Source organism: Gobio gobio, assembly GCF_949357685.1.
Source record: "Gobio gobio genome assembly, chromosome: 20".
Classification (NCBI taxonomy): domain Eukaryota; kingdom Metazoa; phylum Chordata; class Actinopteri; order Cypriniformes; family Gobionidae; genus Gobio; species Gobio gobio.
In genome coordinates, this window is record NC_137113.1 from 35343246 (window position 1) to 35370517 (window position 27272).

A 27272-nucleotide genomic window follows, 5' to 3' on the forward strand; every position below is an offset into this window, starting at 1 on the left:
ATGGTAGTACAAAAATCGAGGAGAGGTTATCAAATTATGAGCCAGATTGGCCTATAGGTGGCGCTATAGCAATCAATTGCGCGAAACTGCTCATAACTCCTAAACCGTATGTCGTAGACTCAAGTGTCTTATATCATTGGAAAGGTGAGTCCATGAAAAACAAAACGTATATCTCCGATTTCATTTCCGCCATGATGGATTTTCCGCCATTTTGAATTTTGTCAAAAAACTACTTTTGCGAACTAGTCCCTGGATTTTAGACCGATCGGAACCAAACCAGTGCAGAAATGTTCTCTGGAGTCTGAATATCAATAATTATCGAAAAAAAGTTGAAATTTCGATTCACGGTTGCTAAGGGGCGGAAAACGAATGTTGTGGGAGGAGCCTATTTTACTAAAATGGTTATAACTCAAGAACAAAATTAGATATATTTACCAAACTTGGTACACATGTGTATGGGCTGAGTCTTTGGTCACGATAAAAAAATCCCGACGATTGAACACTTGGTGGCGCTATAACATGAAAAAAACATGAAATTGGCTATAACCACCCGACCGCTAGTCCGATTGACTTGAAAATTGGTATGCAGTGTCTTGGTCCAAGGTACCATGTATGTCTATGAGGACATTGGCGTATGTCAAAAAACATGGCCGCCACAGCCAATTAAATTTGAGCACCTATTAGACAAGGTTAACGGAGGCCGATCGGAACGAAACTCTGTGGGCATGTTTAACTCATGGCCCTAGAGGTCTGTAAGAAGTTTGAAAGAAATCGGCCACTAGTTGGCGCCAACGAGTTTTACGGCTCTGTAATCACGTGGTGTTGCACACATCCATGAAATATGCATATCATTTGATAGAACTCCTCATACCAAACAACTTTGCCTCTAGAACTATTGCTGTCAATTAATATGTTCATTAAATATTTGCGTTTATGTTCAAAACCTACTTTTGCGAACTAGTCCCTGGATTTTTGCCCGATTGGAACCAAACTAGTCTAGGATAATTCTCTGGACTCTCTAGATCAAAAATTATCGAAAAAAGTTTAACTTTTGCATTTAAATGGCTATAACAGGGTAATTTAGAAAAGCGGCATGGCAAAATACACTCAAAAGCCTATAAATTCTAAGGGAAAACTCAAAACTTCACGAAAATTGTTATGCATATGTGAGATCAGATCTTTAACAAGCATGCAAAGTTTTATGGAAATCAGACCATGGGTGGCGCTATAACTGTTTAAAACCTTTTAAAACCACGTATTTCCTATTGGAAATTGCCTGTATTGACTGTAAATGGTATTTTCCATCTATTATTTCAGTGTTTAAAATCTTGCTAAATAAAACTTAATGTCTTTTGATGCTTGTGTGCTTAAAGGCCTTAAAGGCTTGAACCCCGCTAAATGCTGCTTGCAGCTTTAATTATTATTATTATTATTATTATTCTCCGCTAAAACGCATCGTGCAGCCCAAACCGTAGAAGCTGGAGCTTTGAAACTTTGTCAGATGGTAGTACAAAAATCGAGGAGAGGTTATCAAATTATGAGCCAGATTGGCCTATAGGTGGCGCTATAGCAATCAATTGCGCAAAACTGCTCATAACTCCTAAACCGTATGTCGTAGACTCAAGTGTCTTATATCATTGGAAAGCTGAATACCTGACGTAAAAAATGTATATCTCCGATTTCATTTCCGCCATTATAGATTTTCCGCCATTTTGAATTTTGTCAAAAAACTACTTTTGCGAACTAGTCCCTGGATTTTTGCCCGATCGGAACCAAACCAGTGCAGAAATGTTCTCTGGAGTATGAATATCAATAATTATCGAAAAAAAGTTGAAATTTCTATTCACGATCGCTAAGGGGCGGAAAACGAACGTTGTGGGAGGAGCCTATTTTACTAAAATGGCTATAACTCAAGAACAAAATGAGATATCTTTACCAAACTTTGTACACATGTGTATGGACTGAGTTTTGGGTCACGATAAAAGAATCGCGACGATTGAACACTTGGTGGCGCTATAACACGAAAAAAACATGAAAATGGCTATAACGACCCGACCGCTAGTCCGATTGACTTGAAAATTGGTATGCAGTGTCTTGGTCCAAGGTACCATATATGTCTATGAGGACATTGGCGTATCTCAAAAACATGGCTGCTATTGGCCAATGAAGTTTGAGCACCTCTAAGACAAGGTTAACGGAGGCTGATCGGAATGAAACTCGGTGGGCATGTTTGACTCATGGACTTAGAGGTCTGTAAGAATTTTGAAAGAAATCGGCCACTAGTTGGCGCTAACGAGTTTTTTGGCTCTGTAATCACGTGGTGTTGCACACATCAACCAAATATACACATCATATGATAGGGCTCCTCATACTGAACAACTTTTCCTCTAAAAGCATTGCTGTCAATCAAATCGTTCATTAAATATTTGCGATTATGTTCAAAACCTACTTTTGCGAACTAGTCTCTGGATTTTTGCCTGATCGGAAACAAACCAGTCTAGGACAATTCTCTGGACTCTCTAGATCAATAATTATCAAAAAAAAGTTGAACTTTTGCATTTGAATGCCTATAACAGGGTCATTTAGAAGAGGGGCGTAGCAAAATACACTCAAAAGCATATAAATCCTAAAGGAAAACTCAAAACTTCACGAAAATTATTATGTATATGTAACATAACATGCTGAAAAAGCATGCAAAGTTTCATGGAGATCGGACCATAGGTGGCGCTATAACTGTTAAAAAGCTTTGAAAACCATGTATTCCTATGGTGAAATGCCTGTATTGGCTGTAAATGGTATTCTCCATCTCTGTAATCAGGTGGGGTTAAAAACATCCACATAATATGCATAAATTATGATAGATCTCCTCATACTGAACAACTTTGCCTCAAGAACCAATACTGTCAATCAAATCGTTATTTAAACATTCACAATTATGTTAATAACCTACTTTTGCAAACTAGTCATAGATTTTTCAACCTGATCAGAACCAACCCAGGGCAGTACAATTCTCTGGACTCTTTAGAGCAATAATTATTTTTAAAAAAAGTTAAACTTTTGCATCTGAATGGCTATAACTGGGTTATTTCAAGATGTGGCCTTGACCAAGTGTCCCCAAATGCCTATATCTATTCAATGAATGCTCAGATATTCTTAAAAACAAGTCAGAACATGTGTACTATGCCTCTAAACAAGCATGAAAATTTTCAGACAGATAGGACCATATTTGCCTCTATAACAGTTAAAAAGCTGAAAATTATGAAAATAATGGTATATTAAGCCAATAAGTGGTCGTTTGCTGCCCCCCGCTGTTCATTTTATTGTACTACACTCTAATATTGATATACAAGTCATTTTCAGCTTTAAATAAATCACTATTTTAACATTTGCTATCACATTTAGTTAAAATTAATCTATTAAGTATTACTATTGACAATTGTCACATTGAGAAATGTGAATCTTGAAGGAGACTTGCAGGAAACATTTTGTTTACTGCAACATCATAAAGTTCAAATGTCTGTAACTACAACAAAATGTGTGTGTGTAGTCCTATGTTTCTGAATACATTTTTAAAAATCTGATTAATAGTTACAAAGAGCTATGTGAAATGATTATAGACCATAGCATTAAAAAAGTGTGTGTGTGTGTCTGGCCTTGACCAAGTGTCCCCAAATGCCTATATCTATTCAATGAATGCTCAGATATTCTTAAAAACAAGTCAGAACATGTGTAATATGCCTCCAAACAAGCATGACAATTTTCAGACAGATAGGACAATATTTGCCTCTATAACAGTTAAAAAGGTGAAAATGACAGAGTTCATATGAAAATAATGACCAATATGTGGTCTTTTGCTGACCCCCGCTGTTCATTTTATTGTACTACACTCTAATATTGATCTATGGTTATAGATACATGGTTAATCATAGTAAATAATACTAGAACGTGGTGCATTTCACAAAAAAATGTGACATGCTCATAGACCATTAAAAGATATTTTCACAATAACATATCTCAAAAATATTGTGTGTGTGTGTGTGTGTGTGTGTGTGTGTGTAACCATGCATAATGGAACAACTGGTTTGAAGCCTGTTTCAGAGCCTATTTTACTAAAAGGGCTATAACTCAGGAACGAAATGAGATATCTTCACCAAACTTGGTACACTTGTGTATGGGATGAGTCTTTGGTCAAGGTAAAAAGAATTGTGAGGATTGAACACTTGGTGGGGCTATAACATAAAAAAACATGAAAAGGGCTATAACCACCCGACTGCCAGTCCGATTGACTTGAAAGTTGGTATGCAGTGTCTTGGTCCAAGGTACCACGCATGTCTATAAAGGAAATTGGCGTAGCTCAAAAAACATGGCCGCCATTGGCCAATGAAATGTGAGCACTTATTAGACAAGGTTAACAGAGGCCGATCGGAACAAAAGTTGGCGAGCATGTTTGACTCAGGGTCCTAGAGGTCTGTAATAATTTTTTAAGAATTTGGCCACTAGTAGGCGCCAATTAGTTTTATGGCTCTGTAATCACGTGATGTTTCACATATTCTCACAATATTGATATAATTTGATAGATCTCCTCATACTGAACAACTTTGTCTCTAGAAGCATTGCTGTCAATCAAATCGTTCATTAAATATTTGTGATTATGTTAAAAACCTACTTTTGCAAATAAGTCCCTGTTTTTTTGCCCGATCGGAACCAAACCAGTCTAGGACAATTCTCTGGACTCTCTAGATCAATAATTATCAAAAAAAGTTTAACTTTTGCATTTGGATGGCTATAACAGGGTCATTTCGAAAAGAGGCGTGGCAAAAAACCCTCAAAAGCCTATAAATTCTAAGGGAAAGCTCAAAACTTCACGAAAATTGGTGGCCATGTGTGAGATTAGATCCTTAACAAGAATTAAACGTTTTATAGAGATCGGACCATAGGTGGCGCTATAACTGTTAAAAACCTTTTAAAACCATGTTTCCTATGGTGAATTGCCTGTAAATTGAATTTTCCATCTATTATTTCAGCGTTTAAAATCTTGCTAAATAAAACTTAATGTCTTTTGATGCTTGTGTGCTTAAAGGCCTTAAAGGCTTGAACCCCGCTAAATGCTGCTTGCAGCTTTAATTAGGGGTTCAAGCACGAAGTGCTGAAACCCTATTGTAATTGTAAGGGTTTTTATTATTATTATTCTCCGCTAAAACGCATCGTGCAGCCCAAACCGTAAAGGCTGGAGCATTGAAACTTTGTCAGATGGTAGCCCAAAAATCGAGGAGAGGTTATCAAATTATGAGCCAAATTGGCCTATAGGTGGCGCTATAGCAATCAATTGCGCGAAACTGCTCATTAACTCCTAAACCGTAAGTCATAGACTCAAGTGTCTTATATCATTGGAAAGCTGAATACCTGACGTAAATAATGTATATCTCCGATTTCATTTCCGGTAGGCAAATTTTTCCGTCATTTTGAATTTTGTTGAAAAACTACTTTTGCGAACTAGTCCCTGGATTTTAACCCGATCGGAACCAAACCAGTGCAGAAATGTTCTCTGGAGTCTGAATATCAATAATTATCGAAAAAAAGTTGAAATTTCGATTCACGGTTGCTAAGGTGCGGAAAACGAATGTTGTGGGAGGAGCCTATTTTACTAAAATGGCTATAACTCAAGAACAAAATGAGATATCTTTACCAAACTTGGTACACATGTGTATGGGCTGAGTCTTTGGTCACGATAAAACAATCGCGACGATTGAACACTTGGTGGCGCTATAACACAAAAAAAACATGAAAATGGCTATAACCACCCGACCGCTAGTCCAATTGACTTGAAAATTGGTATGCAGTGTCTTGGTCCAAGGTACCATATATGTCTATGAGGACATTGGCGTATCTCAAAAAACATGGCCGCTATCGGCTAATGAAGTTTGAGCACCTCTAAGACAAGGTTAACGGAGGCCGATCGGAATGAAACTCGGTGGGCATGTTTGACTCATGGCCCTAGAGGTCTGTAAGAATTTTGAAAGAAATCGGCCTCTAGTTGGCGCTAACGAGTTTTATGGCCCTGTAATCACGTGGTGTTGCACACATAAACCAAATATACATATCATATGATAGGTCTCCTCATGCTGAATAACTTTGCCTCTAGAAGCATTGCTGTCAATCAAAGCGTTCATTAAATATTTGCAATTATGTTTAAAACCTACTTTTGCGAACTAGTCCCTGGATTTTTGCCTGATCGGAACCAAACCAGTCTAGGACAATTCTCTGGACTCTCTAGATTAATAATTATTGAAAAAAAATTGAACTTTTGCATTTGGATGGCTATAACAGGGTCATTTAGAAGAGGGGCGTAGCAAAATACACTATACAGCTTATAAATCCTAAAGGAAAACTCAAAACTTCACGAAAATTGTTATGTATATGTGACATAACATGCTGAAGAAGCATGCAAAGTTTTATGGAGATCGGACCATAGGTTGCGCTATAACTGTTAAAAAGCTTTGAAAACCATGTATTCCCTATGGTGAATTGCCTGTATTGGCTGTAAATGGTATTTTCTATCTCTGTAATCAGGTGGGGTAAAAAACATCCACATAATGTGCAGAAATTATGATAGATCTCTTCATACTGAACAACTTTGCCTCAAGAACCAATACTGTCAATCAAATTGTTATTTATTTATTCACAATTATGTTAAAAACGTATTACCTAAAATTGCCACCAGATGGCAGCAGAAGACCACTCATTGGTTCATTCTGCTTACTAAGCATATTTAAACTTTATAAAATCATTATAATAAATGTTGCAAATGACATTTTGTCAATGTTTATCAATTAATTTGTTCATTTGATTAATGTTTTTACAATAATTATTAAATTACAATTAAAATAATGCCTGAAAATATGTTTTAAAGGGGAAAACCTGGAATAAGCTATTTGTTACCCATCATTTATTTCAAATATCTATATCTCCAACAAAATGTGCATGTGAGTTAAGCACGTCTGAAGACATTAACTTGGAAAATGTGCCAATTAAATGAAAAACAGACATTTAAAATGAAAATGAGCCAATGAGTGGTTCTCTGCTGCCACCTGCTGGGCTTAAATGGTCATTTTGTCATTCTATTTACTTATCATGTTCTATAATTCCTATTTAGACATTATAAAGTCACTATTACAATATTTACAATTACATTTTGTCAAATTAATTTATTTCAAATATATTATGGCGTATTACCTAAAATTGCCACCAGATGGCAGCAGAAGACCACTCATTGGCTTATCCTCTAAACTAATATTGTTCAATCATATTTAAACTGTGATCGTGCAGACCAAAGCGTAAATGCTAGAGACTTGAAACTTTATCAGATGGTAGTACAAAAATCGAGGCTAATGTTGTCAGAGTATGAACTTGATTGGCCAATAGGTGGCGCTACAGCAATCAAAAGGGCGAAATGGCTCATAACTCCTAAACCGTATGTCGTAGACTCAAGTGTCTTATATCATTGGAAAGGTGAGTCCATGACGAATAAAACGTATATCTCCGATTTCATTTCCGCCATGATAGATTTTCCGCCATTTTGCATTTTGTCAAACAACTACTTTTGCAAACTAGTCCTAGGTTTTTTGCCGGATCGGAACCAAACCAGTGTCAAAATGTTCTCTGGAGTCAGATTATCAATAATTATCAAAAAAAGTCGAAATTTATATTCACGGTTGTTAAGGAGCGTAAAAATAATCGTTCAGGGGGGAGCCTATTTACTAAAAGGGCTATAACTCAGGAACAAAATGAGATATCTTCACCAAACTTGGTACACATGTGTATAGGCTGAGTCTTTGGTCACGATAAAAAAATCGCGACGATTTAACACTTGGTGGCACAATAACGTGAAAAAACATCAAAATGGCTTTAACCACCTGACCGCTGGTCCGATTGACTTGAAAATTGGTATGCAGTGTCTTGGTCCAAGGTACCAAGTATGTCTATGAGGACATTGGCGTATCTTAAAAAACATGGCTGCCACAGCCAATTAAATTTGAGCACCTATTAGACAAGTCTCATGGCCCTAGAGGTCTGTAAGAATTTTGAAAGAAATCGGCCACTAGTTGGCGCTAACGAGTTTTACGGCTCTGTAATCACGTGGTGTTGCACACATCCACGAAATATGCATATCATTTGATAGATCTCCTCATACCAAACAACTTTTTCTCTAGAACTGTTGCTGTCAATTAATATGTTCATTAAATATTCCTGAGTATGTTCAAAACCTACTTTTGCAAACTAGTCCCTGGTTTTTTGCCCGATTGGAACCAAACTAGTCTAGGATAATTCTCTGGACTCTCTAGATCAATAATTATTGAAAAAAAGTTGAACTTTTGCATTTGAATGGCTATTACAGGGTCATTTAGAAAAGAGGTGTGGCAACATACACTCAAAAGCCTATAAATTCTAAGGGAAAACTCAAAACTTCACGAAAATTGTTTTTGCATATGTAAGATAACATCTTTAACAAGCATGCAAAGTTTTATGGAAATCGGACCATAGGTGACGCTATAACTGTTAAAAGCCTTTTAAAACCACGTATTTCCTATTGTAAATTGCCTGTATTGACTGTAAATGGTATTTTCCATCTATTATTTCAGTGTTTAAAATCTTGCTAAATAAAAATTAATGTCTTTTGATGTTTGTGTGCTTAAAGGCCTTAAAGGCTTGAACCCCGCTAAATGCTGCTTGCAGCTTTAATTTTTAATGTTATTTTATTTTTAATGTTTAAAAATGTTTGTGTGCTGCTGCGCGTCCCTGTGTGTGTAATAAGCAGAGTGTATGCGCGTTGTGCCCCCGCCTATAGGCCCTTTAGACCAGGTTTTTGTTGGTCAATGGCGTAGTCGATTTCAGTTGCCTCAAAATATCAAAACGGCAACAATGCGCCTGAACACACCTCATTTTCAGACCAGCTCGCCCATGGGCGAACAGATGGGCGCGAGTGCATTTGTTATTTAAACAACGTGGCGCAGGACGTGAAAATGATAACTGCGTCGGGCTGAAACTAGCAAACACTTGTCTCGCACCTGGCATCGCATTGCGCCGGATGTAGGATAGGGCCCAAAGGCTCTAAGTAAAGTGTTACCAAATAATCTATAATAATTAAAACTACTTTACTAACTCCGCAATATACTGAGCTGAATCTGTGTAAAGTTCAAAATAAGGTACAGCACAAAATGTATTATAATTATTTATATAATTAAAATAATTATTAATAATACAAATAATAACATTGACATCGGTCTATTGTCTTTCCAAAGCTAATTCATTCAAAAACTAATTAAATACGCATATTCCAAATACAGTAAATAAAGTAATGAACACCTCATAAAATATCAAAAAGTGTATTTGTTGTTTGATTGGCATCAGCAAACATTTATTTTATTTTGAATGAGATTAACAATCTGTTTTTTAATAGGATCAACAACTCAGTTATGTTATATGGTATATATTTATGTCATGTCATTTAACAATCTTTAATAATGAATTGTGTGCTTATAAATAATCAACGTTTTTAAACAAAGTGGAAAAAGAGTTGGTTCCACTTTATTTTAAGGTGACGTTGTTACAATGTAATTACACAAACAAGTACCGAGTAATATTATTGCATGTATGATAGGGTTAGTGTTGGATGCTTGTAATTATGCATACTTTACTATTATTACTATAGTAAGTACATGTAACTTTTAATTAATGTCACCATAAAATAAAGTGGGCAACACTTTATTTTAGTGTCATTGTTACATATGTTACACACAGTTACTATAGTAATGACTATGAATTTTGCATAATTACATGCAACTAACAAACCCTAATCCTAACCCTATAGTACATGTAGTTAATTAATATTACTCAGTATTTAAATGTATAATTACAGTGTAACAAAGACACCTTAAAATAAAGTGTAACCATAAAGTGTTACAAGGATTTTCAAAACCCTTGTTACAATTATCATCAATATCATATTGGCAGCAAAATGTTAATGAAATTACGGATCTGTATATTGTGATACAATAGATATTTATAACAAAAAAATACAAAATAAATAATTATTTAATTGATTGAATATTATTATTATTTTTTTTATCTAAATTTTTTAAGGCACACTATGTAACTTTAATGTTCAAAATTAAATTGTGTTTTTGTCTTACCCTGATTCACTATGGTAAGCCTACTATAAGTGTTTATATTTTAGACCAAGTGGGATGGTTTTTGCTGGAAATTGCATACATGCGTCGCTAGCCCGTGCTTGTCTCGTCAGATCCGTAAATAGAGAAAGGATGTATCAGCTACTTTGGCATCTGTATGGTGTGGGAGTGACATGGAGCACATTAAACCTTAAACCTTCGGGGAATCACACGTTTTAAAAAGCGCTGAATAGAGGAGAGTCTGTGGGCAAAAAGAGAATGCGACAGAGTTTGTAATAAAACGAGAATCAACATTGGCTTGGCTTTTCAGAGATGGCGAGAACTGAGGATTTGAACTGTTGTAAAAGCGAAGCGTAGATGGGTTAAAAGATGGTACCTATAAATCCAACCAAAATATTTTTTGCCTGTAGTACCTCCTTTGAAGCGAGTATAAAAAAAAAATATTCAAAAAAACATAATAAAATACCCATCATTGTGTGATCTCTGAACTTCCTCTCCGCGGCAGGTGCCACAGTATTCTCCAGACAGCGAGTACACTTCAATAGTGCGGGCTTCACTGACAACCTGAAGACTGCTGATCACAGCTGAAGAGCTAGGGGAACACAGAAGTGTGACGACACATGGCGAGCCCTCCTCAGCTCTCTCCAGACAGACAGCTTCACACCTGGGAAAAATGCATGTGCAAATATATGAATAGCAAGTCATCTGATACTTTATATTTAGATTTTTTTTTAGCTCAAGATGACAAGACTATGTATATATATATATATATATATATATATATAAACTTATTAAAGTTACTTAATAAGTTACTTACTAAATCTCTTGTGGGATTTGAAAGTGCAACCATTCACTCTCTGAGTGTTTGGCATGGTTTGATATCTTTGGTCTTGGCGGATTAGATCTGCTACGCTGCAGATGCTTTTATTGCTGCTGCTGCAGAGCAAGAACGGGACTTGCTACTGCTAATACATAAACGACATGCTGCTGCTGTACAATAGGGCGTACATGATTTACCCATTGCAGAACTAGACAGGTGGAGCTGGGGGAAATGGAGGGTTTCTGAAAGCACGATGCAACAGCTAAAGCAAACGCTGACCAAATATTTGGAGGTTGAGCAGCTCATTGGCTACTGATCCAGCAGGAACCAATCAGCTGTGCCCTTTAGAGAATAATGTGATTGCAAGAAGATTGAGTTCAGGACCCATCAGCCTGCGCCATCTAGAGTTTAACGACATAACTTTTTATTATGGCCCTATGAAATCCATTTTTCCCCCAAATAAATGTGTTCCATTTTAATTTTTCTGTATTCCATTTTTTGGACCCTGATTTAGTTATGTTAAAATAAAATATTAAATCTCTCACACAATAATATTACATTTTATTTTAAATGACAAAAGCATTTAAATTAAGATATACATCATTAAATGACAAAAGTCTGGCTGTGCTTAATGGGTACATGTTTGTACCCTTTAAGCACACCCCTGTTGCCCTTAAGCTCACAACATGTTTTTTTGGAAAAATAATTTTTTAAAGAATCATTTCATAAATATTAACTTGAAGTGACAACCATGAGTTAATATTTAAAGTCTGTTTATGAAGTATTTATATAGACCAGTGGTCGCCAACCCGTCGATCGCGATCGACTGGTCGATCTTTATCTCTGTCCCGGTAGCTCCCGATAAATAACCGAAAAATAATTAACAACATGTAACAAGTAGAATTATGTACCGCTCCTTTAATGCAGAAGGCAGTCCGTGCGGTGGACGGAGCGCGTGCTGTGAACGTCGAATGTATGCGTGTAATATTTCTGTTGCTCTCACTGTTTATTTTCTGTTCAGTAACACAGTTGTTAGTGAAGTGTTTTGCAAACTGCCCCATGTGCGCGTGGGATCGACGAGGCTGATAATAAACCCCTGTGAAATATCAGATACGTGAGTTTTGCTTTCACTTGACTAACGTTACAACCATTCAGGCCAGCTATCCGGCCTCTCTGTGTAAAGCCGTACAAACACATTATCAAGGCACGAAATCGCTCCTTATGCTCCCAAAATTTATTCTCTGCAACCTCAATTCACACAGCACAAATCGACCGATGCTATAGTTATGACAGCGCTACTGCAGCTGAATATCTCTTCAGCAAACTGCCGCAAAGGAAAGTATAAGTTGCAGACGCTCAATACACAATCATTATCATTAAAAGTAAAGTAACTAAATGATCAGTGCTTATGGCACTCTCTCTCCTATTGCTGTCCTTGATTTGAAATTAGCTGTTGATCAATACAATGCAGCTCATATTTGTTGATTTCGGTGACGTGAACTCCATTAAAAATGCATATAACGTGGGAATTGAAGACCCCACATTTATGTGACCAAGTGTAAATGGAATCGTTCTGATAAATCAGATATCTGATCTGTAAAAACATGAAGTGGACCAGGTATAAATAGTCCCAGCAAGATAACTGTTCGGGATGCTTGAAATATAGGAAGAAAAATATAAATATTGAATTGGGGAGGGGAGGGACTCGAGGGAGGTTAAATGAATGTATCTCTGAACGAAACTGTCTCCAGAATAGTTTCTATGGCATTTTACAGCGGTACCCAAAGAAACGCTTCTTTTCCATAAGCACCATCTACTGTCAAAAAGTGAATTAGCATTTTTATTCAGTCCATCATGTTTTTGTTTTGTGCAGGTGTGTCTTGTGTATCAATTTCACAAAGCTAAAGATGAATAAAGTCTTGAAATTATGCAATCTAATTTAAATAAAAAAACACTGCTCATGCTACATGTGTGTACCTTTGTTTGGGTAGTGATTAAAATGCAGTGGTTGCCTCACATTTCAAATGGCAAATTGTTTTAAGGCTAGTTTGGGCTGTTATAGAGCAAATAAACAACAAAATAATTTGCTTAAGCAAAGGAAAAGAAAAAAACCCGACAGATGTTCTCAAAATAAATAAAAAAACCTCTGAATCGGCCATGAAAAATCTATAAGTAGATCTTGCCTTTCATCAAGGCTGAGGTCAGGGATCTTTGGCTTGAAAAGGTTGGTGACCACTGATATAGACAGTTAATGTGGATGGGCTTAAAGCCTTTTTTTAATTAATTAATATTATTAGATTACATTTTAATATATAAATAATATTTTAATATGAACAGCTATTATTGAAAATATCTATGAAATTATACTTTTTCTTATTGATATCACACTGAAGCTGTGATTTTCATAGTAGTGCACCCTAGTGTTGTAGTACTCGAGACCGGTCTTAAGACCATTTTTTGATGGTCTTGGTCTTGTCTCGGTCTCGACTGCATTTCTCCACGGTCTTGTCTGGTCTTGGACTTAGAGGACTCGGGATTTTATCTCAAGACCAGTCAAGACCACAACTGCAAGGATATTACTAAATTGCCGGTGCATTGTCTGATTTAACATCATAAATGCGATTTGATGTAAAACTTACAGTTTAAAATGCAATCAATAACTTCTTTGTAATGTGATTTATTTTGTTACTGTGCTGCCGGGTTCATAATCAATGCAGCATTGTCTCAAAAATGCCAAAAATTTATATAAATGAAAATACAAAATTCTGAGATTTAGTTTTTTTATATAACAGAGTATACTTAAGCAATATCGCAAGAGCAAGAGTGCTGTTTTCATGAATATAAGAGTGATTGCAAATGATATTGATTAAGTTAATATTAAATGACAAATTTTTTACTGTTTTTGCTAATTCTGCAACGTTTCGTTATTAAATGAATCAGCTGCTTTGAACAAATCAGTTGAATAAAGGATTCCGTGACTGTTCAATGATGTTAATGTTAAATTAATCTGAACATTATTTATGCAGGTGTAATTATACCAATTTAGATGCAACTTCTGTGCCATGAGTTTTATTGTTAGTGATTTGATTGGTAACAGTGTTACAGTGTCTTTTTAAATATAAGTAATTTCTCAGACAGTAGATATGAATCTTTTAGATGAATTTAACCTCTTCCCTGTCACCGTCCCACTGGCGGGACACCTGGCACTCTTTTTTTTAACGGCTTTTTTTTGTATCATATATTTGAGTAATTATCATAAATTAGGTATCATTCGAAAGCTTACGAACTCAAAATTCATCCTGTGAAAACCGTTTTGAAATTGGACATTGCGTTACCATGGAAACGGTACTTTAAATTCTTCTAGCGGGCTCCTCCCCTAGTGGGCGTCATCATGTTTTATATTACAACATTTATTTTAACTACTTTATAATAAAAATCTTTTCTAATCTTGACAAAACACATATCGTCGGAAAGGTCTGAGTCTCAGGGTTCCATATTTGGTGACCATTTTGTGATGGAAGGGATATTTGGACAGAAATTTACAGAAAAATGCATCAAAAAAACAATCAATGGAATATGCGTGACACCCGGTGGCTATTTGTGGTACAGCGCCTAAACAAAATCTCATGGGAACTTCAATTTTTGTGATATCAACTTCAAATTTGGAACACAACTTGGTTAGACATATGGCTTTGATTTTATAGTAATTTTAGATTCAAACATTTTTGTAAAATATATATTTTATATAAAATAAAAATATTTAGTACAGTATTTTTTATTTACAGTAAATTTAAATTTCCATAACTTTTTCATACTTTCATATTTTTAATTGTGTTCACTTCAGCAATGATCTGCCGAGTGTCTGCTTTAAAACAAGACCAAACTTAGGTCTATATTCCAAAGCATTTTTGAATTACAGCCCTTTAAGTTTGGATAGTGCATTTTCATGTGTATTCTCAAAAAGGGGGGTGACAGGTAAGGGGTTAAGGAGTGCTGGTCTGGTCTGGTCTGGTCTTGGTCTTGGTCTTGACTCGGTCTCGCCATGTCTTGGTCTTGGTCTCAACACCACAAGGTCTTGGTCTTGGTCACGACTTGGTCTCGGTTTAGGTGGTCTTGACTACAACACTAGTGCACCCTTTAAGCTCACCTTACAATAATATGAAGTCTTTAAAAAAATACAGCAGTGTAAAACCACAGAACATCAATAAACTGTAAATTTATAATATAATGAATTTAAAAGTACAAGCCAGTAATGCCTGTTAAGTAATATATTAGTGTAGCACACAATCTCATTCAGCGGGTAAGCTAACAATGTTCCGTAGCACCTGCTGCGCTATATTGCTAAAACTATCATTTGGCTCTAACTGTAATTATTTCCCACATCCAGGTTCCAGGTTATAATATGCAAAAGTCAAAACAATAAACATTTATCTCTTAATTTTGCAGTAAGAAGTTATACTTATCGAAAATAAAGGCTTAAACATCTAAAAAAAATACACATTTAATGGGCTCCTCTTTTGGTGAAAGTTTTCAAACAGCTTTCAAAATGGCCACCAGACAGTGTGAACACATGAATACCCATATCTCAGTGTGCAATGGTCTGATTAGCTTGAAATTACAGGAGGCATATAGTAAAAACACACACCAACTGGTTAAGACATCAAGCAGGATGATACATTTTTTTTTTCTTAAAAATATATATAATCTGAGCTCAACAATAGTAGTGTGCTTTATGGGTACTTGAGCTTATTTCCCCCAAATTCTGTTTTCCATAATTTTTCAGCATTTTTAATAATCAAAAAGGTAAAATCCGTTAAATTTGTAAAACTTTTACTTAATATTACTACTTTTTTAATAACAAAAATGTATCATCAGAAACGGTGGTAATCAAATGAAAGCATAAAAAAACAATTATTAAATCTTTTAATAACATGAAAAAAAAAATTTGCAAACAAATTGCAGCACAACAAAGGTTTACTGCTCAAATTAAAAAAAGAAGAATATTATGGTTTTATTAATTTTATTATTATTGCTTTTAGAGGTACATTCTACTAGCCAGCAGCACTGACTCACCTGTCATGGTCAACCCTGCAGTCATCGCTGGGTCTGTTCTCTTGTGTTGTGATGAGAATTTCAGACAGCTGGTTCTGTGAAGAGCACAGCCATGAGCTGCGTGCAGAGATCAGACTGTCTGTACTCGAGTACATCCTGATAAAATATATTTATTTCCAGCTAGATTAAACCGCTTGTTTCCACGCAGATAAGACCACTAACGTTACCATTACTGTACACTAAAATCTGTTATGTCGCTCCATAGAATGGTGTGTGAAGGGTTAAAATACATTTTAGCTAATCAAGTTCAAAACAAAAACAATCCATTCTAGCACTACTTGTACTGTTATCCGTTTAATAAAAGCAATACAATAGTATCTTGTCAGCGCTCAATCTAACAATGTGCATTCACATCAACAACTTCACATGCTAAACAGTCAGCGACGGCCGATGCTCTAGGACCCACAGAGACATCCAATCATACGCCTGAGTAAAATAATAACGAAGTATCTACGTAATTGTGTCGCTTAGAATTACGTAGAGAGAGAGAGAGAGAGAGAGAGAGAGAGAGAGAGAGAGAGAGAGAGAGAGAGAGAGATAGGCGAGACGAGGGGTGCATTCCATTCGACAGGAGGTGTTTCTCAATGTCAAGGATCCTTCCTCTGTAGGACTAATCCTTCCAAGTCACTTCCTTCAGAGGCTAGGCGAGACTCCTCTTTAGCATTCGGAGAACATGTAAATGGAACAGGCTTGCAAGTGCGCGTCAGCCTCATTACGTCAGTGAAAAGGTCCGTTAGCCATCAATAACGTCATTTGTATAATATCAATACGGTTGTAATTTGTACTGGCATTTAAAAGTTAATAATAATAATAATAATAATAATAATAATAATTAATTACATTTATATAGCGCTTTTCTAGGCACTAACTCAAAGCGCTTTTACATAGAAGGGGGGAATCTCCTCAACCACCACCAACTGTCACCAAAAGTTAAACTTTACTTATATTTACTACGGTTATAACAAATGTTTGGTAACGTTACACTTGAAAGCATATTGCCCCGTTAACGCTCCGACTCCGCCAACGTCCGATATTTTGTATTTTTTGAACAAGATAGCAAAGCTGCGCGCATAGGATTGTGGGTGATTTGAGAACGCTAAGTGCGCGAAGTCTACTCGTAAGCATCCTTTCCTGTATATGGCATATTTTTCGAACGAAGGACTCAGACCTTGGTTGAAATTCCGAGGATCCTCGACATTGGAACAGTCCTTCGACGGCTGTCGATGACGTAGCATCCTCGGAATTCTGGCTTCCGAGGATCCTTCCTTGACATTGAGAAACGCCTAGGGTCCCTACGCACTGTTCACTGCTCCCTACTCCCTGAGCACGGTATATCAGCTGAAGTGGACTTCGCTGACAATAATCGCTCATTTGGAACTCCCTGCAACTTCATCAAAGAAAGGCAACGACGGGTGCAGATTACGATATAACATAAATTAATATTGTAATTTACTTTACTTTCAAATTGAAAACCATATAATAAGCATATACAGTTACAAAACACACAGTATAGGCTATCTAAAACATATAATCAAAACATTGTCCATTAGTTTTATTAGTTTACTTATAACCTGTATTGACTATGAACAGATTTGAAACTGCACCTGTCATTCAATATGAAAATACTTTAATTTGGTTAACTATGTATGTAGGCTATTCTTATAATGGTCTTTAGCGGTCTCATCTTGTGCGCTTTCTTTCCCAAGTGCAGCTGCACAGTAAACATTCCTGAGGTAAATAAAGTCAAATAAAAAACATGACAGCCCTCAGGTGCTTCAACACTTTTAATTTGTTTACATATTCATCAAATATAATATACAAATTTAACAGTTATTGCCATAACCATTCATAAATATTCTAGTTTGTATAATAACTATGAATATTCAAATACATATGTAAACTCCTTAATCGCAGAGCTGTTGAAAAACTCTTCCAACCAATGGCTCTGCACCATCATTAGTTCAGACAGGTGATGCATGCGACGCGCAAAGACATTTGGGTGATTTTCACTCTCTACTTCCTGTGAAGTGATGTATCGATGTTCCCTTCTTCCCTACGCCGTTCGCAGTACACTTCGGACTGAACATGTTCGCTCCCTTTGGATTGGAATCTCACTTAAGATGGCAGAATACCCTCTGAAGTCCACTTTGCAGTCCACTTACGGTCGAATGGACTAGGCGGCTGCAGTGAGGGGAGGAGTGAAAAAAGTGCAGGCAAGACGGAGGCCGTTTCTCAATATGCGTTCTTGTCTGTACTTGTGTTCTCGTGGACTTGTGAAACGTCATCAGTCACAGCCCAAGTAGTGTTCCAATTCAAAGTTCACATCTAGCCATATAGACAAGTACAGTTCAAATGCCCGGATGTGTCCTTGATCCGCCCCTTTTATCGAGGATGCATCGAGAGGAGACTTCAGACAGACCGGTATCCCAGAATGCATCTTGCACCGACGGACGCAACGATCAGTAATGCCCCCCAACACCCCCGCATGATAAGCTGAACTTGGTCGTGCGCGAGCCTCTAAGAACGTAACCGAGAGCAGAGCGACATTATCATATAATAATACTGTTTGCATGTGCTTTATAACAGTCTCAACGGGGAACGGCATTGTTTTGTCACATGCAACACATCCAGAATACACATCAAATGCAAAACAAGACCAATTTAGGATAGTAAGAGTTATTTTTAAGCACAAGCCTATTAAACATTTGAAGTAAAAATGTATTACTTATATAGTAGTATAAACTTGTGAAAATTAAAATATTAAATACAATTATAAAATGTTAAAATATTTGTTAAATAGTTTTATTTATCATATTTATGTTTTATTGGACTTCTGTGCTAGTTACGGTTTGTCCATAACGAACACCATGTTCAGGCATAAGAGTGTCCATCAGTGCACATGGCACCAGGACACTCTAGGTCGTAGGTCAATGATCGACTTTGTGGTCGTTTCATCTGGCCTGCGGCCGTATGTCTTGGACACTCGGGTGAAGAGAGGGGCGGAGCTGTCAACTGATCACCACCTGGTGGTGAGTTGGATCCGATGGCGGGGGAGGAAGCTGGACAGACCCGGCAGACCCAAACGTACTGTAAGGGTCTGCTGGGAACGTTTGGCCGAGCCCCCTGTCAGAGAGATCTTCAACTCCCACCTCCGGCAGAACTTCGACCGGATCCCGAGGGAGGCTGGAGATATTGAGTCCGAATGGACCATGTTCTCCACCTCCATTGTCAAAGCGGCCGCTCGGAGCTGTGGCCGTAAGGTCTCCGGTGCATGTCGAGGCGGCAATCCCCGAACCCGGTGGTGGACACCGGAAGTAAGGAGTGCCGTCAAGCTGAAGAAGGAGTCCTATCGGGCCTGGTTGGCTTGTGGGACTCCTGAGGCAGCTGACATATACTGGCAGGCTAAGCGGACTGCAGCCCGGGTGGTTGTGGAGGCAAAAACTCGGACCTGGGAGGAGTTCGGTGAGGCCATGGAAAAGGACTATCGGCTGGCCTCGAAGAGATTCTGGCAAACCGTCCGGCGCCTCAGGAGGGGGAAGCAGTGCCCTACCAACGCTGTTTACAGTGGCGATGGGCGGCTGTTGACCTCAACTGGGGATGTCGTCGGAAGGTGGAAGGAATACTTCGAGGATCTCCTCAATCCCGCCATCACGCCTTCCAGTGAGGAAGCAGAGGCTGGGGGCTCAGAGGAGGACTCGTCCATCACCCAAGCTGAAGTCACCGAGGTGGTCAAGAAACTCCTCGTTGGCAAGGCACCGGGGGTGGATGAGATCCTCAAGTCTCTGGATGTTGTGGGGCTGTCTTGGCTGACACGCCTCTGCAGCATCGCGTGGCGGTCGGGGACAGTGCCTCTGGGATGGCAGACCGGGGTGGTGGTCCCTCTTTTTAAGAAGGGGGGCCGGAGGGTGTGTTCCAACTACAGGGGGATCACACTTCTCAGCCTCCCCGGAAAGTCTATGCCAGGGTACTGGAGAGGAGAATACGGCCGATAGTAGAACCTCAGATTCAGGAGGAACAGTCTGGTTTTCGTCCGGGCCGTGGTACACTGGACCAGCTCTATACCCTCTACAGGGTGCTGAAGGGTTCATGGGAGTTTGCCCAACCAGTCCACATGTGTTTTGTGGATTTGGAGAAGGCATTCGACTGTGTCCCTCGCGGCATTATGTGGAGGGTGCTCAGGGAGTATGGGGTCCGGGGTCCTTTGCTAAGGGCTGTCCGGTCCCTGTACGACCAAAGCAGGAGTTTGGTCCGCATTGCCGGCAGTAAGTCAGACTTGTTCCCGGTGCATGTTGGACTCCGGCAGGGCTGCCCTTTGTCGCCGGTTCTGTTCATAATTTTTATGGACAGAATTTCTAGGCGCAGCCAGGGGCCGGAGGGTGTCAGGTTTGGGGACCACGCGGTTTCGTCTCTGCTCTTTGCGGATGACGTTGTCGTGTTGGCCCCTTCTAACCAGGACCTTCAGCATGCACTGGGACGGTTTGCAGCCGAGTGTGAAGCGGCTGGGATGAGGATCAGCACCTCCAAATCCGAGGCCATGGTCCTCAGTCGGAAAAGGGTGGTTTGCCCACTTCAGGTTGGTGGAGAGTTCCTGCCTCAAGTGGAGGAGTTCAAGTATCTAGGGGTCTTGTTCACGAGTGAGGGGAGGATGGAACGGGAGATTGACAGACGGATCGGTGCAGCTTCTGCAGTAATGCGGTCGATGTACCGGTCTGTTGTGGTGAAGAAAGAGCTAAGCCGTAAGGCGAGGCTCTCGATTTATCGGTCAATCTACGTTCCTACTCTCACCTATGGTCATGAGCTTTGGGTCATGACCGAAAGGACAAGATCCCGGATACAGGCGGCCGAAATGAGCTTTCTCCGTAGGGTGGCTGGGCGCTCCCTTAGGGATAGGGTGAGAAGCTCAGTCACTCGGGAGGAACTCGGAGTAGAGCCGCTGCTCCTCCACATCGAGAGGGGTCAGCTGAGGTGGCTCGGGCATCTGTTCCCGGGAGGAGGCCCCGGGGAAGGTGTTTCGGGCATGTCCAACCGGGAGGAGGCCCCGGGGAAGACCAAGGACATGCTGGAGGGACTATGTCTTCCGGCTGGCCTTGGAACGCCTCGGTGTCCCCCCGGAAGAGCTAGAGGAAGTGTCTAGGGAGAGGGAAGTCTGGGCATCTCTGCTTAGACTGCTGCCCCCGCGACCAGGCCCTGGATAAAGCGGAAGAAGATGGATGGATGGATGTTTTATTGTTGTAATGTGTTTTTGTTAAGTCATGTTATAATATTGTTTTGAACTGCTTGTTATTTACAATGGCAACTATTAACTGTTTAATTTTTTTTTTTCCTTGGGTGCGTTGAATTGTATTAAATCTAGAGAGCCCACAACAACAACAAATAAACAAACAAAAACATTTAAAAATCCCGTTTTTTAATTAAAAGATAATAACAAATGAGATTTTAGTGATATTTTGACCACTCAAATAGGAAATGTCCCCGGTTTCCATTTCAGAAATCTGGTCACCTTACCTAAACCACATATTAATGTTTAATATAGGCCTATTTTTTTTTTTTATCTAAACGAAAAGAGGCAGGGTTGTGTTTTATACTTTGTTTTGTTATAAATATATAAGATAATCAATGTAACTGCCTGAACGACATTTGTGTGGCTAATGTTTTAAGATTTTTTTGTAAAAAAAAAAATGAAAAGAGGCAGTGGTGTTTTATGACATATTTCGTTTTATTGTAGCCTAAAATATACGTTTCTCTATACCAAGTAGGCCTACGCGAACTTCTGACTTGCGTCCGTGGTTAATTCAGGCTCGCCAAGTTCAACTCCGGAGAACGAACTCCAGAGGACGGGAGGATAGTCCGGTACTCTGCTAATTGAACAGCAGAGTTCTTGATAGTGTTATTCAGTGTATATATATGTATATTTTAGGCTACAATAAAACAAAATATATGATAAAACACCACTCTGCCTATTTTCATTAAAAAATATTAAACATATTATAGTCACACAAATGTAGTGCAGCCAATGTTATTGCATGTATATTTATAACAAAATGAAATATTAAAAACCCTGCCTCTTTTCGTTTACATAAAAAAAAACATTAATATGTGGTTCAGACAAGTGTGATTATCACTATATAAAATGAATTATGACATAAAACAACCCAGTCTATTTTTGTTAAATGTCAGTTTGTGTTTAATAGCCTAAAAATATAAAGTTATGAAACTTCACTTTGCCCTCAGTCAAAACGATTTGCCAGGGAACAAATTATAGATTTATGAGACCAAAGATCGCCCGTTAGAAGACGAATTATATCTGAAGACATCAGAGCCAGCGGCAGACGGCAGAAGGACTGGATGTGTTAAGTCTGCTTTCGGCGGGGAGAGCGCCCGCTGATCGCCGCTGATTGACTGGATCTCACAACTCCGAAAACGCCAGATAAAATTTTCAAAAAGGCGCTCGCTTTATAAATAAACCACAGATTTGAGCTTTAAACAAATACATTCTCGCCTGAAAAAGTCTTAAAACTAAATTTTGTGAAACATTAAAAGTAGTATTTTTAAATTACGAGGGGTTTCTCATCCGCTATTGACGTTTGCTGGTTGGTGCGAGATGCATTCTGGGATACCGGTTTGTCTGAACTGCAAAATCTGCGCAGAACCGATCACCGGTGATCAGCGCGAGATGCATGCCGGTTAGAAAAGTGTCCGAGGGCGGTCCGCCTTGCTCTGATGTCATGCTGACGTATGTCAAAAAACTCTCGCGAGCGAAAGGCAGATGTGACGGATTCTGCAGTCGAGCGCAGTTGCTCTCCACGGACTGCGCTGAGCAAAAGCATGATGGGAAACGACTTGCTGACGACACAGCTTAATGCTTATTGGTTTAAACAACCGTGATGTATGGTTCTTTTTTAAAGCAGCACTAGGTAACTTTTCAACCTTTACAATAATTTTTTTTACAGTCTATGGTTGCCACCCATCCCGTAAAATACGGAATCGTCCCGTATTTACAAGCAAAATGACGCGTTTCGTATCAAACCAATACGGGACGCGATTTGTTCCGTATTTTACATAGGTCCTAGAGTTGCCACCCGTCCCGTAAAATACGGAATCGTCCCGTATTTACAAGCAAAATGACGCGTTCCGTATCAAACCAATACGGGACGCGATTTGTTTTGTATTTTACATAGGCTATTGCCACCCGTCCCGTAAAATACGGAATCGTCCCGTATTTACAAGCAAAATGACGCGTTCCGTATCAAACCAATACGGGACGCGATTTGTTCCGTATTTTACATAGGTCCACACATAGTTTTTTTTTGGGGGGGGGGGTCTTGGGTGTCCCTGCCACACCAAAGGTGGCAACCCTACTCCTCCCCTCACTGCAGCCGCCTAGTCTCGGCTGAATTTCAGGCGAGGCGAGGCGCATCTCAAACAAGCCTAATTTCTAGTGAAGCTCCGTATCGGGGTGTGTATTGGTTTCCCAGAGTCACGTGATTGATGACAAAGGAAGCCTCACACTAGGCTTGTTTGAGATGCGCCTCGCCTCGCCTGCAGTTCAGCCGAGACTAGGCGGCTGCAGTGAGGGGAGGAGTGAAAAAAGTGCAGGCAAGACGGACAGTTCTCTCTTCTCGTAGTGGATCAGACACCTGCAAGATCAAAGGCGGATATCGCGGGATTCACACTCGTGCGCTTTGTTGCTGTAAACTGGATGTAATTTAAGTTCTGTTACTTTTATATGAAAATAAATATTATGAACAAGACACCCAAAGTTTTTGTTATTTATTTCCATTCGAAAGACGTGTTTATCAATCATTTTTACTTTAATTAGGCATACATACATGTTTTTATATATGTTCTTTTTATAAATATGACAACAATCACATAACCCACAGAGAGATTGCCTTTGTTAGAGAGTTTGGAAATATTCACACATAAAAACATGATATCAGAGTTTTAAAATCAAACATTTTAAAAAAGAACCATACATCACGGTTGTTTAAACCAATAAGCATTAAGCTGTGTCGTCAGCAAGTCGTTTCCCATCATGCTTTTGCTCAGCGCAGTCGGTGGAGAGCAACTGCGCTCGACTTCAGAATCCGACACATCCGCCTTTCGCTCGCGAGAGTTTTTTGACATACGTCAGCATGACATCAGACCATGGACACTTCGGACACTTTTCTAACCGGCATGCATCTCGCGCTGATCACCGGTGATCGGTTCTGCGCAGATTTTGCTCATCTCAAACAAGCCTTTTCTGTCCAATCACCTGCGCATTTCACTTTGCGTGTCAGGAGGTTCGGAGTCCTGTTGGCTCAGTCAGTCTGGTTGATGGGTTTGTGAGGAGAGTGCTGTACTTTGAAAGTTAATCAATAGCCTACATTAAATTTAGATAACCAACATTTATTTGTCACTATTTTTGTTGTTGTTGTTGTTGTGTGTTTTTATTTTGGTAAAATGTGCACTTTTGTTGTTTCTTTAGGTAATTTGGTGTTGGTATTTGGGGTTAGGGTGGGATTAGGGGATAGGGTGTTGGTGTTACCGTGTTTGGTGAAGGGTTTGTATTTAGAGCAATGGCAACAGGCAAAAAAGAAAAGCTTCCCTATCTGGGAATATTTTGAGTTTATAGCTTCCAATGTATGTACGCTTTTCTACTGTCTAAGAGGAGAAATAGACTCAGCCCCAACACTGTGAAGAAGTTTTTTTCCCTTAATAAAAATAATTAAAAACTTCTGTCATTCCTGCAGTTACACAAGCACTATCACTGCCAAGTGTCATAAGCACATTTAATGATCCTTTCACACAACGTCCTTATTCACAATGTGTGTGTGTGTGAGAGAGAAGGCCTATATTAGATCTTATTGAATCATATAAGCTCATATTATATTTTACTGTCACACTTTAATGAGTAAATTAATTTATTTAATGGACAAATTAAACTCAAACGTGTAAGGCTTTTATTTGTACACATAACATTGAAGCGATGGGAGTGTGTTGTGGTTGCTTCATCTAGAGCTTCTTCCACAGGCTTCTGGCTGCTTTATTTTAGATAAGCACCAGATGACGGCTGTTCTCGACACTCTTGAAGCTTTGAATCTTTTCCCGGTACAGTCAGGTATACCTTCAATGGGCTGACGGCTGTGCTGGAACCTTGAATAACTGGTAAATGCAGTATGTTTTATTGAAGCCGATCAGTTATGAGTTGATGCAATTAATACGAGTTTCTTTGATGTCAACATCTGTGCTCTCTGTTCATAGCATCTTTGTATCATGTTTGGGAATTGAGCGCTGAGATTGGATAACTGTGCTGCAGTTGTACTTTCGCTAAAGTATGTTATGTTTGTTTTTCTTTTATTGCGGTTTTGTATTGACTTGTATTTAACGTGTATCTTTTTCTGTTAAAGGGGCAGACCAGCCACTGTTTCTTGTGTATTTAAGTTTTCGTTTGTGGGTTGTATTTTATCTTGATTTAATATTGATTTATATAAATGGTTGTTATTTGCTTTTTTTGTGTGGAATTGCTCTCCTTTTTTCTGTTACAGTGCTAGTGGTTTTGTACAGGGCCGGGCCTGCATTTACACCTAACCTCCCTGTGGCTGATCTCGGTGGTGTGTGGCACTGCTGTGTGGTGTGTATTAAACGGTTGGCACTGAAACGTTGATTTAAAGATTACTTATTTGTGGTGTAGCCTATGCTGTGGGTTTCTTCCGTTTTCTTCTTCTGTTTCTTACAGGTGGCAGGTGGTGCATGAGAGCAGGCCCGACCCTTTTTGCATTCTAGAGGAGAGCTATTTCCAGATTCTATGGATTTTACTACAGGCATATTTTAACTGGTTTTAACCCTTTTCATATAACTTGATGTTATAACGAATAAAACTGTGATTATTGCCAAACTAGCGTTGCTGTTTATAATCCAATTATCTGTGAAAAGGCTCCTCCTGCCTTAAATAAGGAGGTGGCGTAGTCAGCTTTATATTTACTACACTACATTAATGAAGGTAAATGTAAGACCTTTTTAAGTTATAAATTGAAGTGAACATAACATGTCATGTTAAATATAAATGTCTAGGAATCACGCAATGTTAGCAACACTTTGAAAAAACACTTGAAGTTGGAAAATACAATTTCCTACAGATGTCCATAATTCTTTAATGAATTCTTACAAAATAAATACATAAAAATAACTTTTAAGTTTGAGATAAGGAATTGTGTGAAATCTTGCGAACGTGATTTTATGATTAAAACAAGAACAAATATCTGCCAGTGGGTTCATAAAAATCAACTTAATTCAAATGCAAGTAATTTTCTTAAACTCACTTAATTTTGTTCAGTTTCTCAGAAAAAAAAGATGTAATTTCTTAATTTTGCATCTCAATTAAATGTATCTTGATTTAAGGAAGTTTAGATATTTGTACTGGAAAATAATGTTACTACCTGAGGTAGATATTCTTTTCTCTCTCTTTTTTTTTTTTTTTAAACTGCGTTTTATTTTTTCTCGTCTCATTTTTATGAATGCATTCTGTGGTTCCTTCTGTGTGTCCTCATCGCAGAAGGGCCCTAATTTAATGCCATGGTATTGAATTTAAGATGTTATGTTCCAATTTAAGATATTTTAAGGCCTTAAATTGTAAAAAGGTCAAATTAAGACTTTTTTAAGACCTGCGGAAAGACATCTCTTGCTGAAAAAGATAATTGATGTAACAGTTTTTTTTTGTGAAGTTGAGAGTTTATCTGTGTGTGGATGCGGATCTATATGTGTTTACCCGTTTTACACTGTTGGAAATTAATTAATACACAGAAAGATCGGAATTTGTAGGCTACATGACATTAAAAATAATAATAATTTCTATGCAGCTCAAAGAAAGTTTGTGCTTTATTAAATTCCGAGCGCCCCCTGGAGGAATAAACAGTTTGTGTCTCATGAACAGTTTGTTTCACCCTGCACCTTTGGCGAATATCCATCGGACGCAACATAAAACAACAACAACAACAACAACAACAATATATCCAATATAGTTTTCAATCATAGATTGATTTCAGCTTTTTTAGTAGCTTAGTAGCCACAATACTACTTACTTAGGCCTACTTACCTAACAGGTACATTAGGTTTATAGACTTTATCTATTGAAATGAAATCTATAAATAGCGATGCGACCTGAAAGAGTT

General features: G+C 38.4%; 1 protein-coding gene across 2 annotated transcripts in view; it reads right to left on the minus strand.

The window, feature by feature from the left end:
- cUnh10orf88 (chromosome Un C10orf88 homolog) overlaps positions 1 to 17350 on the minus strand; it is a 50427-nt gene extending 33077 nt beyond the window's left edge. Inside the window, exons 1-3 of one of the 2 annotated variants that reach the window (XM_079846283.1) lie at positions 17288 to 17350; positions 16081 to 16154; positions 10654 to 10851 (exon numbers count right to left, since the gene is read on the minus strand). In XM_079846283.1, coding sequence (XP_079702409.1) covers positions 10654 to 10851; positions 16081 to 16154; positions 17288 to 17317 — 302 coding nt within the window. In that variant the 5' untranslated portion in view covers positions 17318 to 17350. Of the gene's footprint in view, positions 1 to 10653; positions 10852 to 16080; positions 16689 to 17287 lie in introns of those variants that run through there. The other variant, XM_079846282.1, reaches the window with a different exon arrangement.
- Positions 17351 to 27272: the final 9922 nt, after the last annotated feature.